General features: G+C 39.6%; 1 protein-coding gene and 2 long non-coding RNA genes across 4 annotated transcripts in view; 2 read left to right on the top strand and 1 right to left on the bottom strand.

The window, feature by feature from the left end:
• LOC309494374 overlaps positions 1-21,563 on the top strand; it is a 184,386-nt gene that overhangs the window by 49,249 nt on the left and 113,574 nt on the right. The window lies entirely within an intron of this gene.
• LOC309494375 overlaps positions 1,879-21,563 on the top strand; it is a 32,140-nt gene continuing 12,455 nt past the window's right edge. Inside the window, exons 1-2 of the long non-coding RNA XR_014204301.1 lie at positions 1,879-6,070; positions 7,929-8,145. This is a non-coding gene — a long non-coding RNA (uncharacterized lncRNA). The remainder of the gene's footprint in view (positions 6,071-7,928; positions 8,146-21,563) is intronic.
• On the bottom strand, positions 10,124-14,024 carry LOC309494348 (carbohydrate sulfotransferase 12-like). Of its 2 annotated transcripts, none has more exons than XM_082163663.1 (2): positions 13,425-14,024; positions 10,124-12,207 (listed from the first exon to the last, which is right to left on the bottom strand). In XM_082163663.1, exon 2 carries the CDS (start codon positions 12,122-12,124, stop codon positions 11,096-11,098), a length of 1,029 nt encoding a protein of 342 aa, XP_082019789.1. In that variant the 5' UTR covers positions 12,125-12,207; positions 13,425-14,024; the 3' UTR covers positions 10,124-11,095. The 2 variants fall into 2 exon arrangements, with proteins under 2 accessions (XP_082019789.1, XP_082019790.1); XM_082163664.1 differs by having other exon boundaries at positions 13,373-14,024.

Genomic DNA, 21,563 nt, shown 5'->3' on the forward strand with positions numbered 1-21,563 from the left:
GTTTGCTTTATGAAACAGAATCAACCGACAATAAGTCTGACTAACCAAAATAAGCCTGGCTTGTATTCTACTCTTGTTTTATGGAACAACCCTCGGCTGTCTGGGCTGCCTAGGTAACTTAATATCACTCCGCCGCTGCTGTAGACTGTGCTAATAAATACACGGAACAAAGTAGCCTATAACTATTGCAATGCGATGAAAGGGTAGATGGATTTCTAACATTATTCTCTCAACAGACATTTACATCGATAGTCTGGTGTTGTAATTTATTTGCTTTTGGTGTAGGCTACTGTGGAGTGGGTAAAACTGTTTTTAATGGCAGGCAAGCAGATACCATTGACTCGATCGTGCTAGCCTAGCACCTTGACAGTTGACTCAACTGTCCCGGTGTTATGCCCGGATCGAACTTAAAGCCTGGTTCACACGGGACGATTTTAAAATTGTCGGCCGATTTTCCAAACCTGAGAGACCCCACACTTCTTCTCGTGTGTGGTGTCCCCCGAGCACGCAGCCTGTGGACTGTGGAGTGTAGCCAATCAGAAAGCGAGGTGACGAGGCGGCGAGGAAACACCGGGAAATATAATCAAAACAGCAGGCGGCATGGCGCTCCAGAAAGTCCGGTGGACGTCAGAGATCATCGCCTTTTCTTTTGATAACGTTTTTTTTCGGTTAAAAACAAACTACAAACTATTGCCACTGCATCCTCTTCGTCCGCCATGATTGTTTACTCTGAAGTCACGTTTGATCTCGAGGTATTTTGCGCGATTTCCCGTCTGATCTGGGAATGCTCGGGAGTCAAATCGGTTCGTGTGTGATGTGTTGATTTTGCCGTGTGGCTGTGCACCACACACTGTACGAACAAAACTGTATCCCCGTGTGTGGGGTCTCTCAGGTTTGGAAAATCGGCCGACAATTTTAAAATCATCCCGTGTGAACCAGGCTTTACCTAGCATCACAAAATAACGAGGTTCCAAATGTCACACGCCATGCAAACTTGAATAAGCTAGGTAAAAAATAAAAACAACACTATACGTTTTGTATACCTGAGAGATTTATATCCCTCTGATGAACATTTTCACCAAATCTGTTCACGTTTCAAAAAGTGAATCGCAAAAAACATCACCTAATCCATTGCGTTTCCTCCAAGTCCTCTAAAGAGACACGATCGCTCTATATAATTTAAGAGTTTAAATTTAGACTTAGAAGCTCGGAGTGAGGTGAGAGGGAGGCTGCAAGCTCATTATCATAAGAACCAATCACAGCCGTTCAACGGCAATGTAACCAATCAGGACTAGTCACGTGTGTTTTTCTTATTGTTTGAATTTAAACAAGTACAAACTTTTTTTAAAGCTCCAGTCATAACTTTTTTGGGTTAAAATTTTTCCAAAATTTCCAAAACCAGCCAGTGTTCAAACTATCTGTTTGCCTTAGCTCGATTCAAAAGCTTGTAATAATGTTTTCAGTTCCAGTGGTAGGCCTACTGGTGGATTTCCGCGGGAAATTCGAGCATGTCTTTGTGTCATTACATCACATCTGTACACATAAAGAAGGTGTCTCGGCTAGTAGGCTATATTGTGTGAGGATGTTGGAGGTGGAGATTTATAGCCTTTTCTCACAGCACTTGATATAATTAAACTTATCAATTTGATGGTGGATCCAGAAAGGTTCAAACAACAATCACCAGTGACAACTGAGATTCACCCGTTGTAAAATGCACAAGACTTCGGACCCACATGTCATTCCATGACTTTTTTCTCTTTTGTGAAACAAAATAATTATATTTAAAGAATGTTATAACAAACCAGTTTAGTTTGGCATGCTTTGGAAAAAAAACTGATTACCATTTATGTTCCACAAAAAGACAGTCAATCAGGTTTGGAATGTAAATGATGACATTTTGGGTGTAACGTGTGTGCATAGGCAGACTAATGAAGACAAAGACGACTAAAGTGCCAATACAAAGTTTAATATAATAATCCAAACAGGTAGCAGTACACGCTCACAAATTGAAACAAGACTGGACAAACTCAAAGGAACACACAGATAACGAGATGAACATAGCTGAACCAAACCAACTAATCACAGTCACCATGCTAAAGAGTGGCAGGAATCTAGACTAAGGAAAACAGAAATTAATCAAATACAAACGAAGAGTCTGTGAATCTAAAACTAACTAAAACATTTAAAGAGAAAAAAGCTGTCCTTAATTCATGGATAAAGGCTTTAAAGCTGTTTTGTAAATTAAATCTTTAATTGACCTAATGAAATTTACAGTTCTTCGAATCAGAGTTTTAACTGTAGTTCTATTTAACTGTAAGATCATGGCAGTCAGAGATAAAACCATGCTCCTCATTACCATGTGTATATTGTCTTTAAAATAAAATAAACTATAGCATTTTTAATAAAAAATATTGTAAACAAAATACATATCTGCCACAAAAAAAAAAATAATAATAATTTCTTCAGTGTTAGTTGCAACCAAGGTAAATTATAAGGGTGGTGCTCACGGCCGGATTTACATATTTTGACAGGTAAAATTGATTTTTGGGCCCCTCTCTCAACATAACCAAAGACAGGGTTCCGCAAATCCAGTCCTGGAGGGCCACTGCCCTGCAGAGTTTGAATCAAACTCACCTACCTGTGAATTTCTAATGATCCTGAAGATTAACTTGCTCAGGTGTGTCTGATCAGGGTTGGAGTTAAACTCTGCAGGGCATTAACAGGCTGGAATGTCACAAGGTTGAGGACGTTATTTTTATGTTCTCAACTATCACTTTAATAACATGACTAACAATACAGTTTGTACCTTGCAGGGATCTTGGCATAGTATGCTGAAATACAAGTTGGAACAGGGATGAAAACCTTATCAAAGTGACAGGACTATCTACCTGAAAAGAGAAAAAAAGAAGCCTGGCAGAAAACAATGTGGCAACTTTTCACTTTTCTGACTCAATAATTACCTAACAATTTCTCTTGTGAATATTTTATTTATATTTTTTGCATATTTATGTGGCAACGGAGTAAAGGTGTGGTCACATTTGTAAAAATGTCTGTGTAATGACGTGGGCAAAAAGGTTCATTGTCAACAGTGACGTAGCCTAATGGATGAATCACAGCTCACTCAGAAGTCATTTTCAGTCAGCAATCTGTTGAGTCAATCTGGAGAATTTGAGTGACAAACTTTAAAAAATTTTACCAAACACAAAGTTCCTGAGTGGATTCCTATTGAAATGACTGGAATTCACCTGTGAAAATTCGCATAAGTACAGTTAATGTGCCTGCACCCAAACTCTGTTATGAGATAAAATATTAAAGGGATATCACCCAAAAATGAAAATTAGCCCATGATTTACTCACCCTGAAGCCATCCTAGGTGTATATGACATTCTTCTTTCAGACGAATACAATCGGAGTTATATTAAAAAATGTCCTGGCTCTTCCAAGCTTTATTATGGCAGTGGATGGCTGTACAGGTATGTCTTTGGAAGTCCATGAAAGCGCATCTAGTTATGATAAAAGTGCTCCATGCATCTCCGCTGGTTATTAACGGCCTTCTGAAAATCATTGTTGAATGCATATCACACATTTAGCTTTTCAAAAGTCATGATGTACACAACAGTCTACAGCAGGAGAGCCCATCCTGCTCCTGCAGCTCCAACCCTGATCAAACACAACTGAACCAGCTTAAGATCTTTAGAAAAGCACTGTTGGAATAGGGTCAGATCTGAACTCTACAGGTAGGTAGATCTTCAGGAACAGGATTGGGCACCCCTGTCTATAGGCTCACAGAATCCCGAACATCAATATTTTAACTATTCATAAAAGCTGATTAACTGTCTAACCATCGGAGACTTTGTTATATTAAAAAGGTTAGGATCCTTGTTTTTCAGTAGTATTACAGCACCATTTGATGTTTGCTTTTGGCATCTGATGGAGCTTTTGGATAACAAAACGAAACAGTGCCATCAGACTTAAAGGGTTAGTTCACCCAAAAATGAAAAAAATTGTCATCATTTACTCATCCTCCAAACTCATAAGACTTTTGTTAATCTTCACTCAAAGATAAATCACATTTTTGTCAGTGTAGACAATGGGAGTGATCTGTTTTTCATGAAAGCTCTTGGATAAAATGTATTTGAGGATTTCGTTCCTTTTTTTTGTCAGGCCTACTTCGGACCCTGCAGCAGGTTTTGGTAATTTTGAAAATGATGATCTAAGGCTTATTTTTATAATAAATAATACAGAGTATTAGAAGCAATAATACCAGTTGGACCCAACATGTGTCAACACATCTGTTTATTGAATCAGTTTATTGATTTTCAGGGAATGTAAAAAAAAAAAAAAAGTGTTAATTGCATTTAATTATTACAATATGAACTACTGTGTGAAATATAAGCCTGTTGACGTAAAAGGTAAAGAAAATGAAAATAAAAAAATAAAAATGTATCAAAAAATCATCAAATAGCCTTTAGGCCTAATTCATATGCCCGATCCACATAACTGTGCAAACAAATTCCCTCAATCCATTTAAAATGAAACAGAAAAGAAAAGTATTTTAACAGTTGCTTGACCTGATCACATAGAAATGGGGGACTATAACATAGGTTAAGAATGAAATATATAAAAAGAATCTAAATTAGGATCATAAACCATGAGGCCTCAAAGATGCTTAATGAAACCAAACTGCTTTAGTAGCCCTGGATTATAAACCTACAAAGTAATTTTTTTGTGAAACATTTACAATGTAACCTTCATCTGACAGTTTGCCAGCTTCATTTTGATATTGGATCAACATTCTGGGATAAATAGCAAAAAAAAAGAAGAGTGCTGTCAATCCATTAAAACAATCCACACTTTTCTTTTCTTTTATTAATCGCAACTAAAACACATACGTTTTTATATTTTAATAATGTAATAATTTCACAGTTCATTTCTAAATTAATGTAAACACAACATAAAGACCATTTATTTTAAATACTTGTTTAATTACATCTTTTTATAAATGAAGGCCAGTATCACAGATAGTAATACAGCTATTGATATCTTGATGAAAATTATTTTATCACCAATTTTAAACATTAATTATCACCATTCAACTTTACAGTGTAATTGAAAGCTATAATTTTTTTTAACATTTATTTGGCTTCAAAAAATATAATAACTTTCAATTTTAATCAACTGAAAGGATAAGTTCACTTCAAAATTAAAATAGTATTTCCAAACCTGTATGAATTTCTTTCTTCTGCTGAACACAAAGTAGGCCAAAGATATTTTGAAGAATGTCAGTAACCAAACAGTTTTACCAAACCAAATCAACCAAAAAGAAAGAAACTCATACGGGTTTGAAACAACTTCAGGGTGAGTAAATGATGACAGAATTTTCATTCTGCACTGACCTATTCCTTTAAAACAATCCTCACATAAACCCATAATACATGTCATAGCTATTTACCTATGCCCTGTAAAATATACATTAATTATTAGGTTATCAAACAGTTTTCACTGCATAAATTATAAATGAAATATAAATTAATCATTATTAAAGATAAAAAAGTTATATAGTCAAACGCAGTGAGTAATTTTCTCTGTTACCTTTGTTATTTGGTTAACGTTAATGAATATATTCTGTGCGAACCATAGACAGTATAAGAAATGGACACAGCGACCCCATTGGATTCAACGGAGAAAAGTGAAGTCAATTAGAAGCACTCACTTCCTGATGGCTGACCATACTGCGCAGACTCAAACTGAGCTTGATGACGTAGATGTGACGTGAGCAAACTGTCTGTCTTCTAGTAGCTGTGCCAAGAGAAATCGGAATCATTCCCGTCCGAAACTTGCAGAGACGGAGAGTGTGAGTAGGAGGTGTCCATGAGCTAGGAGCAGGAGCAACTTTTGCTAAATATTCTGATTAATTACTTTGTCATTTGGCCTCCACGTCTCCCCGGTTGCCCACGAGCTTCTCCTCCTGTCCATACGGTAATTTCTCTACTGTGCGACAGAGAGTCGCGTGGTTATGACGCAATCGTTAGCCTATTTTTTACAAAAACTGTTTCTACTGGGCCATAACGTAAGATGGAGCCTTTTATACATTTTCGTGTTTCTTTAGAAATAAATAATGGACAAATGGGTCTTTAAATGCCTCAGATGTAAAGTTATTCGCTGTCAATTTTTACAAATGTGACCACACCTTTACTCCGTTGCAACATAAATATGAAAAAATATAAATGAAATATTCACAAGAGAAATTGTTAGGTAATTACTGAGTCAGAAAAGTGAAAAGTTTCCGCATTGTTTTCTGCCAGGCTTCTTTTTTTCTCTTTTCAGGTAGACAGTCCTGACACTTTGATAAGGTTTTCATCCCTGTTCCAACTTGTATTTCATGCCAAGATCCCTGCAAGGAACAAACTGTATTTTTAGTCATGTTATTAAAGTGATAGTTGAGAAAATAAAAATAACTTCCTCAACCTTGTGCCTCAAAATGTTTACAATATTTGTATTAAATTCTGTAGTTTATTACTATTTATTTATTTTAAAGACAATATACACATGGTAATGAGGAGCATGGTTTTATCTCTGACTGCCATGATCTTACAGTTAAATAGAACTACAGTTAAAACTCTGGATTCTAAGAACTGTAAATTTCATTAGGTCAATTCAAGATTTAATTTACAAAACAGCTTTAAAGCCTTTATCCATGAATTAAGGACAGCTTTTTTTTCTCTTTAAATGTTTTAGTTAGTTTTAGATTCACAGACTCTTCGTTTGTATTTTATTAATTTCTGTTTTCCTTAGTTTAGATTCCTGCCACTCTTTAGTTCCTGGTGACTGTGATTAGTTGGTTTGGTTCAGCTGTGTTCATCTCATTATCTGTGTGTTCCTTTGAGTTTGTCCGGTCTTGTTTCAATTTGTGAGCGTGTACTGCTACCTCTTTGGATTATTATATTAAACCTTGTATTGGCACTTTAGTCGCCTATGCCTACGGTCAGCCATCAGGAAGTGAGTGCTTCTAATTGACTTCACTTTTCTCTGTTGAATCCAACGCTGTGTCCATTTATTTTACTGTCTATGTGAATTCTCTCGTGCGGTACTTTTTTTTTGACTGTCAAGTTGTATTTATTGTTTCATGTGCCATTGTAATGATAATAAGGCAGGTGTATTACTATTGAAACACACCCTTAAGTGTGCAATATCAGAGTTTTTTTAGTTTAAGGGCAAAACAGGTTTAACTGGCAGGAGGCATTTTAACTGGCAGGAGGCCTGACCACACCTCCTGCCAGTTAAACCTGGTAAGAGGAAATATAAAATCGCTGTTAATGTGGTCACACTATGTGTTTAACTGTTTAAGCATTGCATAAAAAAAAAAGTGTTTTGCAATAAATAATGAAAACACATTATAGCTAGGATGCAATTCATGAAAATTGGGCACTTCTGGAAAAGTTTTTGATTTTTGGCAGGGTGTTAGGTATAGGCCTAAGGTTTTCAAAAATCCATGGATACAAGTTGGGGTGGCCCCCCCAGTGGCAGTTATCCATAAAATCCAAATTGGCCCCCGCCGAAAAGAGAAAAGGTTATATCTCAGCTTCCTTTAGTCTTAAATTGTTGTATAATGTAATTTTGTTCTGCTTTGTTTGATACAAGGAATCCAATTCTGATATATTCTTCTTATTTTAAGTCCATTTCCATGTTAAATCTATTATCATAGTCATATTTAGCTCAAATAAACTGTCAATATCTCTGAAAAAGTCACATTGAAATATTACTCAGGGCCCTAAACCCATATTTTTACCTCCAAGGTATGCTTTTCTTTGTTGATTTGACAGGTCACTATCACTATGCACGTCCCCCCCGATTGCCTGCGAGCTATGACGCAATCGTTACCCTTTTTTTTTTTTACAAAAACTGCTTCTACGGGGCCATAACGTAAGATACAAGGTAATGGAGCCTTTTATACATTTTCGTGTTTCTTTAGAAATAAATAATGGACAAATGGGTCTTTAAATGCCTCAGATGTAAAGTTATTCGCTGTCAAAGTGACGCCAAAATGAATGGGAGTCAATGGAATGCTAACAGCCGGTGATGGTCTGCTAATCAATGGCGGCGCCCGGGGAAGCTTCAATGTTTTCCGAAACACTGCCCCCCTGGGTGCGAACGATACTGGCGCGCGTCTTTCTGGGCGTTGTGTGCGTGTCACATGACTCCCGTCTCAGTATGTCATTTGTAAATGTGCACGCACTGAGCAAACAGCTCCTCCGATTGGCCATTGCATTCAGGGTTCGAAATGACTTAAGACTCTTGGGGGGTCCCCTAAAATTTAATTATTAAATTATAAAAAATTATGAAGACTACCTTGCTACACTATATACTGTAGGCAAAATTATATGGACCAATGTTAAAGGTGGGATAATGGTCTTGGGATGTTTTTCATGGTTTGGGCTAGGCCCAGTATTGTAGTGGTGTCTGGAGAAGTGGCTATAATCTAACAGGTAACGCTCTAACTCTGGAGCAACAAAGTTACAAGTTCTTTTTCCTCTTTTTCTCTCCATGATGCAGGATTTTAAATTAAGAAAAATAATATTAGCTTCCTTCCTAGATAGCTTACCAAGCTCTCATATACTCCTTCATGCTCAAATCACATTCACTTTAATCAACTCACAGACTAGAATTAAGTCCTGGTTATCTTTCGTAATCACTGACTGGACAAGTAGGTTGTTATGCTAGCTTTGAATAACTAGTCTAGCTGCTAGGTCTGCTATGGAAGCTTGTTTCCGCCACAGAATAAAATATTTTAAAAGATTAATTGTGACTTTATATATCACAATTGCGAGTTTACATCTCGCAATTATGACTTTATTTATCAGAATTGCAAGATATAAAGTCAGAATTGCGTGAAATAAAGTCCAATTCTAAGGGAAAAAAAGACGGATTTATTTTATTTTTTTACCTCAGAATAGTTTGTATTTCACAATTCTGACTTTATAACACGCAATTGCGACTTTATATCATGCAGTTCTGACTTTATATCTCCCAATTGCGTATTATAAAGTCAGAATTGCGAGATATAAACATGCAATTCTGAGAAAAAAAGTCAGAATTTCAAGTATATTTCTCACAATTACGAGTTTATCTTATAATTCGGACTTTATAACACGCAATTGCGACTTTATATCACGCAATTTTTACTTAATAACACACAATTGCGACTTTATATCACGCAATTTTGACTTAACACACAATTGCAACTTTATATCACGCAATTCTGATTTTATGACCTGCAATTGCGACTTTATATCATGCAATTTTGACTTAATAACACACAATTGCGACTTTATATCACGCAATTCTGACTTTATAACCTGCAATTGCGACTTTATATCACGTAATTCTGAGAAAAAAGGTCAGAATTGTGAGATTAAAAAGTCGCAATTACCTTTTTTATTTTTCACTCTGTGGCGGAAACAAGCTTCCATAGTCTGCTGTTAGCTGGCAGATAATTTGGCTTCATACACATACAGCTAGCAAGAAACGTTGACAACTTTTGATATAGGAACTCGAACTCCTAATATTTTACTATAAGCAATTATGGAGATATAAATATAATCGAAGCACTCACAGGATTTTCATTCAGGATTTCACTCTTTGTGAGGTTTCGTTTTGCTGCGTTCAGCTACACTGAGTGTCTGCGGGAGCACCACAACAACAATCTGTGACGCTGTAGGCCTATAGGAACTCACTGTCTAATAGCTGCCTCGTGCTAGGATATATATAAAACGTCACTAAAGACCTATAATTTTCACAATCATTTTTAATGTTAAAATATATTTGTCGGGGACCCCCCAAAATCCAAAAATAAATTCTTATGGGGGGTCCCTAATGACTTATGGAGGGTCCGGGACCCCCCCAGACCCCCCTCATTTCGAACCCTGATTGCATTCATACAAGATACACTCATTTGCTACAATGCTCAATGCAAAAAAAAAAAAAACACATTTCAAAAGTAGCCTAACATTTGACAGAACTATTTTCCTCAGCCGCTTTCTGCTGGTTAAGGAAGAACTGTGAAGGCTGTCCTAAAATACAGCTTCCTTCTTTGAGTGAACTTAAAGAGAACGTACTGGAAACTTTTGCTGTGGTGTTTATCATTTAACATGATTTAGAAAGCCTGAAACCGCCTTTGACTCAATTGCTTAGTTTTTTTCTGTGGTTAATATTTGATTATCAACAGGAAATGGTAGGCCTACATCAGTGGTTCCCAAACCTGTCCTGTAGTACCCTCAACACTGCACGTTTTCTTTGTCTCCCTAATCAAACACACCTGATTCAACTCATCAGCTCATTAACCCATGTGATAATGAGCTGATGAGTTGAATCATGTGTAAATCAGGCGCTGCGTCATATCATTACGCCTGCTGGACTCATGGTACGGCAGCAAAGTTTCTTGATTATTACGCAGGAATGAGAGTATAGTTCCTAGCCATATCAGCCTAGAAAATCACAACTTTTCATTTTCCGTCGGTCTTAGTACACGATGTGACTACAGAAGAGTCAAGTTTTAAATAGGAAAAATATCGAAACTCTTTTGTCATTTTTTTGAGAGAGCTGCTAATGGTCCTGTCCGATTCAATGATCTATGCTAAGCTATGCTAAAATGGTACCGGCAGACCCGGAGTTCGGCTGAATGGATTCGAAAACGGTAAGACTCAACTGTTTAACTCTGGGGGAGTTGTAAAATGAGCCTATTTCCCAAAAAAGTGGAGTATCCCTTTAAGAATGATATATATAAAAATAATCTAGATTAGGGTCATAAAACTATCAGGCCTCAAAGATGTTTAATGTTTAACCAAACTGCTTTTTAGCCCTGGACTTTGAAACCTACAAAGTTTTTTTTTTAGTGAAACATTTACAATGTAACCTTCACCTGACTGTTTGCGAGCTTCATTTTGATATTGAACCAACTTTCTGGGATAAATGGCAAAAAACAAATTTGTGCTGTCAATCGATTAAAAACATTAGCTAGATTAATCACACTTTTTTTTTCTGTGATTAATCACGATTGGGATTCAGCATAATTTATCTAATATTTCTATTTGCATGATCATTCATGCAGAAGTGTCTCAGGTTTGTCATATCCAAATAATCTGAAGTCTGTTTCATAAAGATTGTACAGCTTTCTCTTGTCAGCTACGGAAATGTTTGCAAACCAGTCTCGCTCCCAGTCTTCTGCTGTCCTGTTCTCGTACCCTGGGGGAAAGTGAATATATTTATCCAGACCAAGAATCCTCAACAAATGTTCTGTATCCTCATCAAGAGTTTCCAGCTTTCCAATAAAATCATAGTCAATTTGGCACGGATGGCAGAGTCTGTTCATTTGCTGCCAGTGTTCATCGAATGGATTCTTCTTCTCAGTCTGTGGATCTAACAGGTACTGAATAAAGTGAGTAAAGGACAGTCTGATACCTGCGGCGAAGGCCTCTTGAGCGGAGTCAGGGGGGGATGAAATATTAGCATAACGCTGAAGCATTGTGGAGGCATACTCCTTATAGAAATCCTCATTGGTTGAAGCAAACTTATCCCGGAAAGCAGAAATAAGTCGTACAAAAGGATCCCGTACAAAAAGGAACTTAGTGTAATTCTTTAGTTTGTGATGCATCAATGGACGTGAGAAACGACCAAAACGCCTCCAAAGCTTGTTAAACGTCTTATGTACTGTATAATTATGGATTACCTCAATTGGTATGTCAAGAGGATCCAGATATGGAGCTCCATTAGGTGCCTTCAGGTTCTGGCTGAGCACAATCATGACTCGTTTCCAGTTGGTACATGCTACCTTCGGTACAAAACAGTAAATAACACCATGATGATCATCCACAATGAGATGGTCCAGGGCTCTGTTTGGAATCTGGTCAAGTGTCTTAAATTTCCCTGGGAAGTTCAAGCTGCTATTGGCTGAGCAAAGCTCTCTTATAATACGTCTACGATGTGCTTGACGAAGTTTGAGGTGTGTGAAATCTTGTGATGAAGCCATGTATTGGGGAAAATTCACATTTCTCATTTCATCCCAGCAAATGATGAAGAATGTGACAAATACTGCTCCCAAAAAAAAGAACTGACCCTGCATTGCCATATCCGCTGGACGCCTATTCCAGATCCTCACAATTGATTGAATGATAAATATTATTGTCTCTGCAATTAATCAAGTTGAGAATTCTGGGGAAAAACACAAAAAAAGGACTTCATGTTGAATTCTGAATTTACAATCTACTACCACAAAATATGATTCATCACTATATCTACACACACTACAATGTGAACATAAGCTCTATCTTTCCGGCAGACTATACATTATTTTTTAAATATTTTTTGGTAACACTTAGAATAATGTCTGTCATTAAAAGGGTAACTATGCAGGAAGTAATGAGTAGTACATTAACACTTCAGCTACCACTATTAACTCATATGGGTAACACTTTCTGAAGTCCATGCTTGTAATGAATTATAGCTCCATTTATAATTGTTTAGAAGTGTTACTATTCTATAAATATATTTATAAAGACTCATTAAGACCAATACTGCATTATAAGAACAGTTATAATTACATTTATATATTTTTTTATAATTACTTATAAGTCATGCATTTGCTTTTTCAATGTGCATGCTCATAATATGAATAATGTATTATAATGCAGTATAAGTCTTATTGAGTCTTTATAAATGTATAAAATAGTAATACTTAGAAATAATTATTAAATGGGGTTATAATTCATTATAAGTATGGACTTCATAGAAAGTGTTATCCTAATATGGAAACAATTAACTAATCAGTAAGTAATATCAAATTTAGGACTGAGATTCAACAATTACTGAATGAGTTTGGTATCATTAAGAACTAATAACTATGACAAATTATAAATACTTACAAATTAATTATTAATCACAACATTAACATGTCTGAGGTGTGATGGTCTTTTTTACTCTGAATATCATCAAATACATACTCAAGTAGCCAATTACCTAGTCACTCTTCAAGAACAATATGATCTGGATCATTATTTTAAAGTGAAAACATCTTTTACAAATTATAAAATAGTTACGAATAATTGCCATGAGATAACTATATTCAAAGTAAAGATTAGGCGGATTTATTTACTTTAGGCAATCAGTGACGCATTACCATTTCACTGTTCCCCACCACGAACACCTGTTTCACTGACTCGCGCGATCGGACATGATTTCAGTTTTTCAGATCTTTTGAAATTGTGGAGACAAGTGTTATGCCAAAACGCAGTGATGCTAAATGGATGCATTGAAAGTGGTACAAGCCTAAATTACCGCATTCATAACATAGGCTATATCAAGCATAGCGGTGTGTTACCTTTACTTCTGGGTTCACCCCGAACGAAACATCATGATCAGTCATTACTCACCTTCAATAAGAGTAGGACTAGTATCTCCTTATCCTGTAGATGTTCGAATGGTGTATGTCCAACTTTCTCCGCAAAAAGAGTTGTCGAGTTTTTGGTTTCCAAACGGTGCGCTTCTGGGTCTCCCTGCTGCTCTCAGCCTCTCACACGCCCTCTCCAGGACTGCGTTTCCCAAAAGCATCGTAAATCTAAACCAGCTAAAATCTTCACGTGACTGTTGCGTAACTGCAACGTAATCTGGTGACCAAACTTTCGTCGTAGCGACCGAAAAAGGGAAATTCCTGGATTCGTTGCCACGACGTAACTTTGTAGCCTAACGTTGTCAGTAGCCAGCAACTGCGACGTCTTGGCCACGTCGTGGATCAACAGTCGTGTGTTTGTAACCAGTTGGTCATTCTAGTTTTTAATTCATATAATATGGGCGGACATGCAGTGGTTTAATTTAACTTGTCCTCATTTGCCCAAAACTAGAGACTTTTTCAACGACATGTGAAAGATACAGACTCAGAATTTGGTTAATTAAGTTAATTTACTTGCAAAAACAGCAAAAATAGTATGCAAACAGGTTTATTTACATTTAAATGAACAAGGTTTTCCCCAGAAGCTTGAACATCGACCTACTCCTCCACGTCTTCATGGCCCTATAATAAAGCAAGAATAAGAAAAGAAAAATGAAAGAAAAAAGAACAGGTGAGTGTTTTCCCATTTAACAGCAGCATTAAACCCCCAAAATGTCAGGTGGTGGTGCAACTGTCCTAACAAATGAACAGACTAAGAAAGTTCTTAATAACTACCATTCATTTAGTATATAATCATTTATAAGTGATATATAATTGTTAATGAGGAAACCTTTATTCAGGTGTGCATAATTATTAAGCAGGTTTTCTTTGACAGAAAAAATGGGCCAAAAAAAGAGATTTATACTGAAAAGTCATTATTCAATGCCCATGAGGAGGATGAAATTAGAAAATTAAACTGACCGACCATTGGAAAAGAAATTCTGATTGGGTGAAACAGTGTCCAGCCTTTGCTAATTATTAAATATCACATGATTATACAGTACAAGTCAGAAGTTTAGAAACTTTACTATTATTAATGTTTTTGAAAGAAGTCTCTTCTGCTCATCAATGCTGTATTTGTTTGATCAAAAATACAGAAGAAAACAGTAATATTGTGAAATATAATTACAATTTAAAATAATGGTTTTCTATTTTAATATACTTTAAAATATAATGTAATCCTGTGATGCAAAGCTGAATTTTCAGCATCATTACTCCAGTCATCAGTGTCACCTGATATAATATACACAGGAATAAATTACACTTTACTATATAATATATTCACATAGAAAACAGCTGTTTTACATTATAATAATATTTCACAATATTAAATATAAAAAATAGTAATGTTTCCAAACTTTTGACTGGTACTGTATATTGATTATATACTAAATAAATAGTAGTTAATAAGATTGATGTGGTTTGGCATTGATAAAATGTGCTTGAAAAAACACGTGATATCACACGTGATAAAACATCAGAATATAGACTCAAATTATGCATACACTGTATTATATCTAGTATTACTGAAGCAAAACAAAGTCCCTATAACAGTGCAATTTGTAGATGTTAAGTCTTCGAGAAAATGTTTTAGGAGATGCAAACTTGTAGTTCTCTTACGAGAGGTCTCTCGTACTGCGTAAGATATCTTACGCTAGGGGAAAATCCTTTTCCGCGAGATATTGAAGCCAAAAATTATCCTTAATTTTGTAATAATGCAAAACGCGTTGCAGCAGCAATGCAGACATAGGCGAGACAGCTCGCGCGCCTATTGGCTGCTCTGCGGCAACTGCAGCAGCCTATCGAGCGAGGCCTGGCGTGACGTCAGACCCAATCAGGGCACTTCGCGCCCGCTGCGTCACGTCCCGCCGAAATGGGCGTGGTCTAGGCCTATAAATATCGCTCGCATGCAGCTATTATCTGATTTTTCATCCTTCAAGCGAAGCACACGCATCGCTGGAGCTGGATAAGAAGCCGCGCCGTCTGAAAGAGAGCACCTTCAGTCTCCCTGCTGCTCTCAGCCTCTCACACGCCCTCTCCAGGACTGCGTTTCCCAAAAGTATCGTAAATCTAAACCAGCTAAAATCTTCACGTGACTGTTGCGTAACTGCAACGTAATCTGGTGACCAAATTTTCGCTTTCACTGAAGTCGCTGGCCGCGCCGCCTTCCTTGCCTTCCTGCTGCGCTATCCGGCGTTATATCCTTTCTCTGCTACTGTGTTTATGTATGTGTGTGTGCTCGCCGCCGCGACACACACTCCCATTGCACTAAAAGAGCTGGGCGTCTTTTTCAAGACGCCCCTTTTCCTGATCACGCAGCTCTCGCACTCGCTGACGGCGACTGCCCTCACTGCGAGTTATGGTGCCTTCACGTGCTATGGAAAAGATGATGTTTTCCACTTGTGAACTGGTATTTACCAGTGTGTTGTGTTCAAGTGCTTTTGTTGTCGTAATGTAGGGAAAAGATGGACTCTCAGATCCAGGCTCCTATTGACTGATAGCTAGCATCTGCTCTGGGTAGGTAACACCAAGCCATAATGGTATTTTTAAAACTGACACTGAGTGTTAACGCATTATATTACAATTGTTAATGACACAACATTGTATAGGCTACAAAAACTATACGCTAACAGTAGCAAAAAACGTTTAGTTGTGTACAATGCTTATCATTCACGACTCTTGCGATGCTCTCCGCCATTTTGAAAAGGTCAAAGGTTATCTCATCTCGGCAACTCGTGCATCAAAATATTCTACGAGTTGCCCAGTGGAAAATACCACATGAGGGGGTGTTCATGGGCATTTTCCACGTCGGCTTTTGGTATTAACCATAATTACCATAGCACGTGAAGGCACCATTAGTTACTGCCTATGGTGACTCTGAGGACTCACCTGGCATCCTTCTCCGAGACTGCTCCTCCTGAGCAAGCCTGTTGTAATACACGCATGCCTGCAAACAAACGCCAGCACGTTGACGCTCTCTTATAATACTCGCGCTAACTGAGTTATAATGTGTCTCCCCCTGTGGCCCAGTTGACCACCGCAGAGAAGTCGAGCGCGGGCAATCTGCCCGCTGTTATCAGCGCGCCCCATGCCTCAAATGTCACGAGCGCGACGCTTGTGTTACAGCACTCCGAAGCCTCCCCATCGCTGAGCGAGCGGAGCGCGCTTCGTATTCAACCCCTAGCTATTCATGCGGACGCATGGGCAAAGCTGCCCGGGGTTTCGAAGTGGGTGCTGAACATTATAAAAAGAGGCTATTCGCTACAGTTTCGCTGACGCCCTCGCCACTATGTGGCGCGCGTCGAGACCACGGTAAAAACAGAAGTAGCACATTTACTTCGAGCCGAAGTGGCGAAACTATTGAGCAAAGGGGCCATAGAGCCTCTCTCTCAAGTTCAGAGCGAAGGAGGGCTATACAGCAGATACTTCCTGGTACCGAAAAAAGACGGGGGTCTCAGACCCATACTAGATCTAAGGCAACTGAACAAAGTGCTTGTGAAGCGACAGTTCAGGATGCTCACGACCAGACAAATCCTTGTGCAGATTCGCCAAGGAGATTGGTTTGTGTCAATAGATCTGAAAGACGCGTATTTTTCAAATACAAATAGCGTCACGTCACAGGCGATATTTGAGATTCGCCTTCGGGGGCCAGGCATATCAGTACACAGTCCTGCCGTTCGGTTTGTCCCTGGCACCCCGTACATTTACGAAGTGCATGGATGCGGCGCTCGCACCCCTCAGAATGAGAGGCATGAGAGTACTGAACTATTTGGACGATTGGCTGATTCTAGCGCAATCTCGCGCAGTGCTCATAGAACACACGACCATTTTACTCGATCACCCCGAGGATTTGGGTCTCAGTGTCAATTGGGCGAAGAGCTCTCTGTCACCCAGTCAGAAGATATCTTTCCTGGGCACAGAATTGGACTCGCTGTCCATGATAGCGCGACTATCACCACAGCGCGCGGTAGACATTCAACGCACAGCGAACTCGTTTCGCTGCGGCGCGTCTGTCCCGCTCAAGAAATTTCAGAAGATGCTAGGTCTCATGGCCTCAGCATCATCAGTGCTCCAGCTGGGCCTGCTCCGCATGCGCCCGCTGCAGTTTTGGCTGAAAGCGCGAGTCCCACGCAGAGCGTGGGCATCCGGTTCGCTTCGCCTCAGGGTCAATCAGAAGTGCGTCACAACTCTGAAACCTTGGAGAGCGAACGACTGGTACCAATCAGGTGTAAGCCTGGGGACTTCCTCGAGGGTGAGAGTGGTGTCCACGGACGCGTCCACCTCGGGATGGGGAGCGCTGCTCGAGGGCAGACCGTTCTTCGGCCAGTGGTCGGAACGGGAAAAGCTCCTGCACATAAACTGCCTCGAAATGACCCACAGACAGTCCAACTGCTGTGGAAGAAATTCGGCAGAGCGGAAGTAGACCTGTTTGCGTCTCAAGAAAACGCTCACTGTCCGGAATTTTTCTCCAAGAGCAGGAACGCGCTGGCCCATGTGTGGCCCCGCCGCCCGCTCTATGCTTTTCCCCCCGTCTCTCTCCTGCCTCAGGTGATAGAACGGATCAGGGAAGAAGGATGCTCAGTACTGCTGGTAGCACCGTTCTGGAAAAACCAACCTTGGTTCCCAGTCGTGATGCAGTTAGCAAGTACTGCCCCGTGGCCAGTACCAATGAGGAGAGATCTCCTCTCACAGGCCCGCGGCTCGATCTGGCATCCTCACCCGGAACTATGGTCCCTTCATGTCTGGGCCATCAACGGGTACATGTTGGACTCCCTAAAGGAGTATTAAACACGATCACGCAGGCTAGAGCTCCGTCTACAAGACGACTCTATTCTTCGAAATGGTCGGTGTTTTCGGGCTGGTGCACAGCCCGTGGTGTGTCACCCACAAACTGTGGTGTGACGGAGGTGTTTTCCTTCCTACAAGAGCTGTTGGATGGGGGCAGGGCCCCCTCCACGCTCAAAGTTTATGTGGCGGCTATAGCAGCGTTCTCAGAAACAACGCTTGGTCAGCCAATAGGAAGGAACGATTTAGTCATCCGCTTCCTTAGAGGGGCTAAGAGACTGAATCCTCCCAGACCTCCCTCAGTCCCCATATGGGACCTTTCTACGGTTCTGGAAGCCATGAAAGGTGCGCCATTTGAGCCTTTATAGTCAATCGATTTGAAACACCTGTCTTTCAAGACGGTGTTTTTGCTGGCTCTCGCTTCAGTGAAGCGCATAGGGGATCTGCACGCGCTCTCTGTGAGCGCGGCGTGCATGGAGTTTGGGCCCAATGACTCAAAAGTTATACTCAAACCTAAGCACGGTTATGTTCCAAAATCCCTCAACACACCGTTTAGGGCGCAGGTTATCTCCCTGTCAGCCCTACCGGTCCCTGATGAGGAAAGAGACGCGAGCCTCCTTTGCCCAGTCAGGGCATTACGAGCTTATGTGTCTCGCTCGTCTGTTTTCAGACAGACGGAGCAGCTTTTTGTTTCGTTTAGCGGACGTTCTAAGGGACTAGCCGCGTCGAAACAGAGCCTATCCAGATGGATAGTTGATGCTATAGCGCTGGCATACGCCTCCAAGGGCATGCAGTGCCCATTGGGTGTCAGAGCGCACTCCACGAGAGGCATGGCCTCTTCGTGGGCCTGGTCAAGTGGGATTGCCTTGCAAGATATTTGTATGGCGGCAGGCTGGGCCTCCCCGTCTACATTTATAAGGTTTTATAACCTAGAGGTTCCCGCCCTGCAGGCCAGGCTGCTGTCGGTCTAAATTTACCAGTATTATCTGACCTGATGCGATCAGCTCAGAATGCTGCGTCTGCTGAGCACAGCTCAATGTTCGACAGTATAAAGCTGGGCAAACTGTGTAAGACCCACATTTCCCCATCAGTTCAGGCCGTACCCCGCCCTGTCTGTACGATGAAATTTGCGTCCCATCGACGCTGCTATATGTGGAAGAGTGAGGCTGCACCCCTCCCTCTTCCCGGACTCCCTGTGAGTTCCCTGAGTGATTGTGCACTATATGTACCCCGGGCTTTCGCCCTTGGGTCTTTGGTGTCAGATCTCAGCATGCACGGCGTTTTACATTGGGTCCCCTAGCGTAAGATTTCTTACGCAGTACGAGAGACCTCTCGTAAGAGAACGTACTCGGTTACTAACGTAACCTCGGTTCTCTCTAGAAGAGGGAACGAGTACTGCGTATCTTGCCGTGCATGCACACGCTCTGGTTGCTTCGATGATGAAAAACCAGATAATAGCTGCCTGCGAGCGATATTTATAGGCCTAGACCACGCCCATTTCGGCGGGACGTGACGCAGCGGGCGCGAAGTGCCCTGATTGGGTCTGACGTCACGCCAGGCCTCGCTCGATAGGCTGCTGCAGTTGCCGCAGAGCAGCCAATAGGCGCGCGAGCTGTCTCGCCTATGTCTGCATTGCTGCTGCAACGCGTTTTGCATTATTACAAAATTAAGGATAATTTTTGGCTTCAATATCTCGCGGAAAAGGATTTTCCCCTAGCGTAAGATATCTTACGCAGTACTCGTTCCCTCTTCTAGAGAGAACCGAGGTTACGTTAGTAACCGAGTACGTTTTTTTCCTTTCTCTCTCACAAACAACACATCAGCTACACCTTTTTAAATTCTTCATTGCAGGTGCACAAATCCAATTCTACATATTACGAAACTCAAAGGGTCATATTTGTCACATTTGTTAATAACAGTAACATTTTGGCCAATCATGCACATTTCTGTGTGTATGATTTTGTGAATCATCTATACTGTTTGGCTATTCTCACGTGGTAACAAAAAAAATTAAGTGCTAGCTAGCACTTATTGTTTAATTACCATGTCGATTTCAGTTAGCTGTGGTATGTGTAGATAAGATCATGGACTGGTAAATCTCATCATCACCATGGAAGTTTGTAATAAAAAAAAATCCTATCCTATAGATACTTTTATCTCATAATTTATCTAATATTATCCAATACCTGATGTCACTTTAAGACCTGCCGCAAGGATCCATTAAACTGTTACACACATTTTCTTTCTCAACTTTTTAAAAACATAACTGACTGGGTTTACTTGAATACTCACCAAGACCAGCATTTTGACATTATTTTGTGTGTATTTGACTGTTTAAGGTCAATATAAGCAGCGGAAAAAGAACTCAATTTAGTTCTGAGAGGCGGCTTTATCTGCGATCACTTTAGGTGTGAACACAAAATCTGAGGGAAGGATTATAGAATAATGCACAATACACACAATCCCATGCCAAAATTAAAGCCCTGTAATGGCAACTATATTTATCCGGAGCAAATGAAACGAGTGAGTGAGTGAGGTTGGTTTGTGTGTTACAAGCTGTCAGAGAGATGAGAGCACGAGAAAGCGCTGCTGGTATCATATTTATTCAGATATTTCAGTATCAATATGTATAGAAAATATTATATTTTTGACAACACTACATTGCACTTATTTATTATTTCAGACTACATTTGAAAAATGTATATACAGTGCTATGCATAAGTTTAGACACCCATGCTAAAGTTGACTAAAAAGAGGAATAAAAAATCATCTTTTGGAAATTGAACTTAATGCCTTAATTAAAAAAATTTGGAAAAATCCAACCTTTAAGGACACCAATTTTCTTTGTGAATGAATAATGTATCGTAAATAAATAAATGTTCTTCCTTAAAATACAGGGTGCATAAGTCTGGACACCCCTATGTTAAATTCCCATAGAGGCAGGCAGATTTTTCTTTTTTAAGGCCAGTTACTTCATGGATCCAGGATACTATGCATCCTGATAAAGTTCCCTTGGCCTTTGTAATTAAAATAGCCCCACATCATCACATAGCCTTCACTATACCTAGAGATTGGCATGGAGTACTTTCCATAAGATCATCTCTCAATGCCAATCAAACCAGCTATTAGGCTAACTAAAATAAAACCATGCCAATCTCTAGGTATGGTGAAGGCTATGTGATGATGTGGGGCTATTTTAATTCCAAAGGCCAAGGGAACTTTATCAGGATAATCAGAAAACTTGCATTACGATATTTTGTTTTTCTTCTATATATATTGCGATATGAAAACAATTTCA

This window comes from Leuciscus leuciscus (assembly GCF_965113295.1).
Source record: "Leuciscus leuciscus genome assembly, chromosome: 3".
NCBI classification, from domain to species: domain Eukaryota; kingdom Metazoa; phylum Chordata; class Actinopteri; order Cypriniformes; family Leuciscidae; genus Leuciscus; species Leuciscus leuciscus.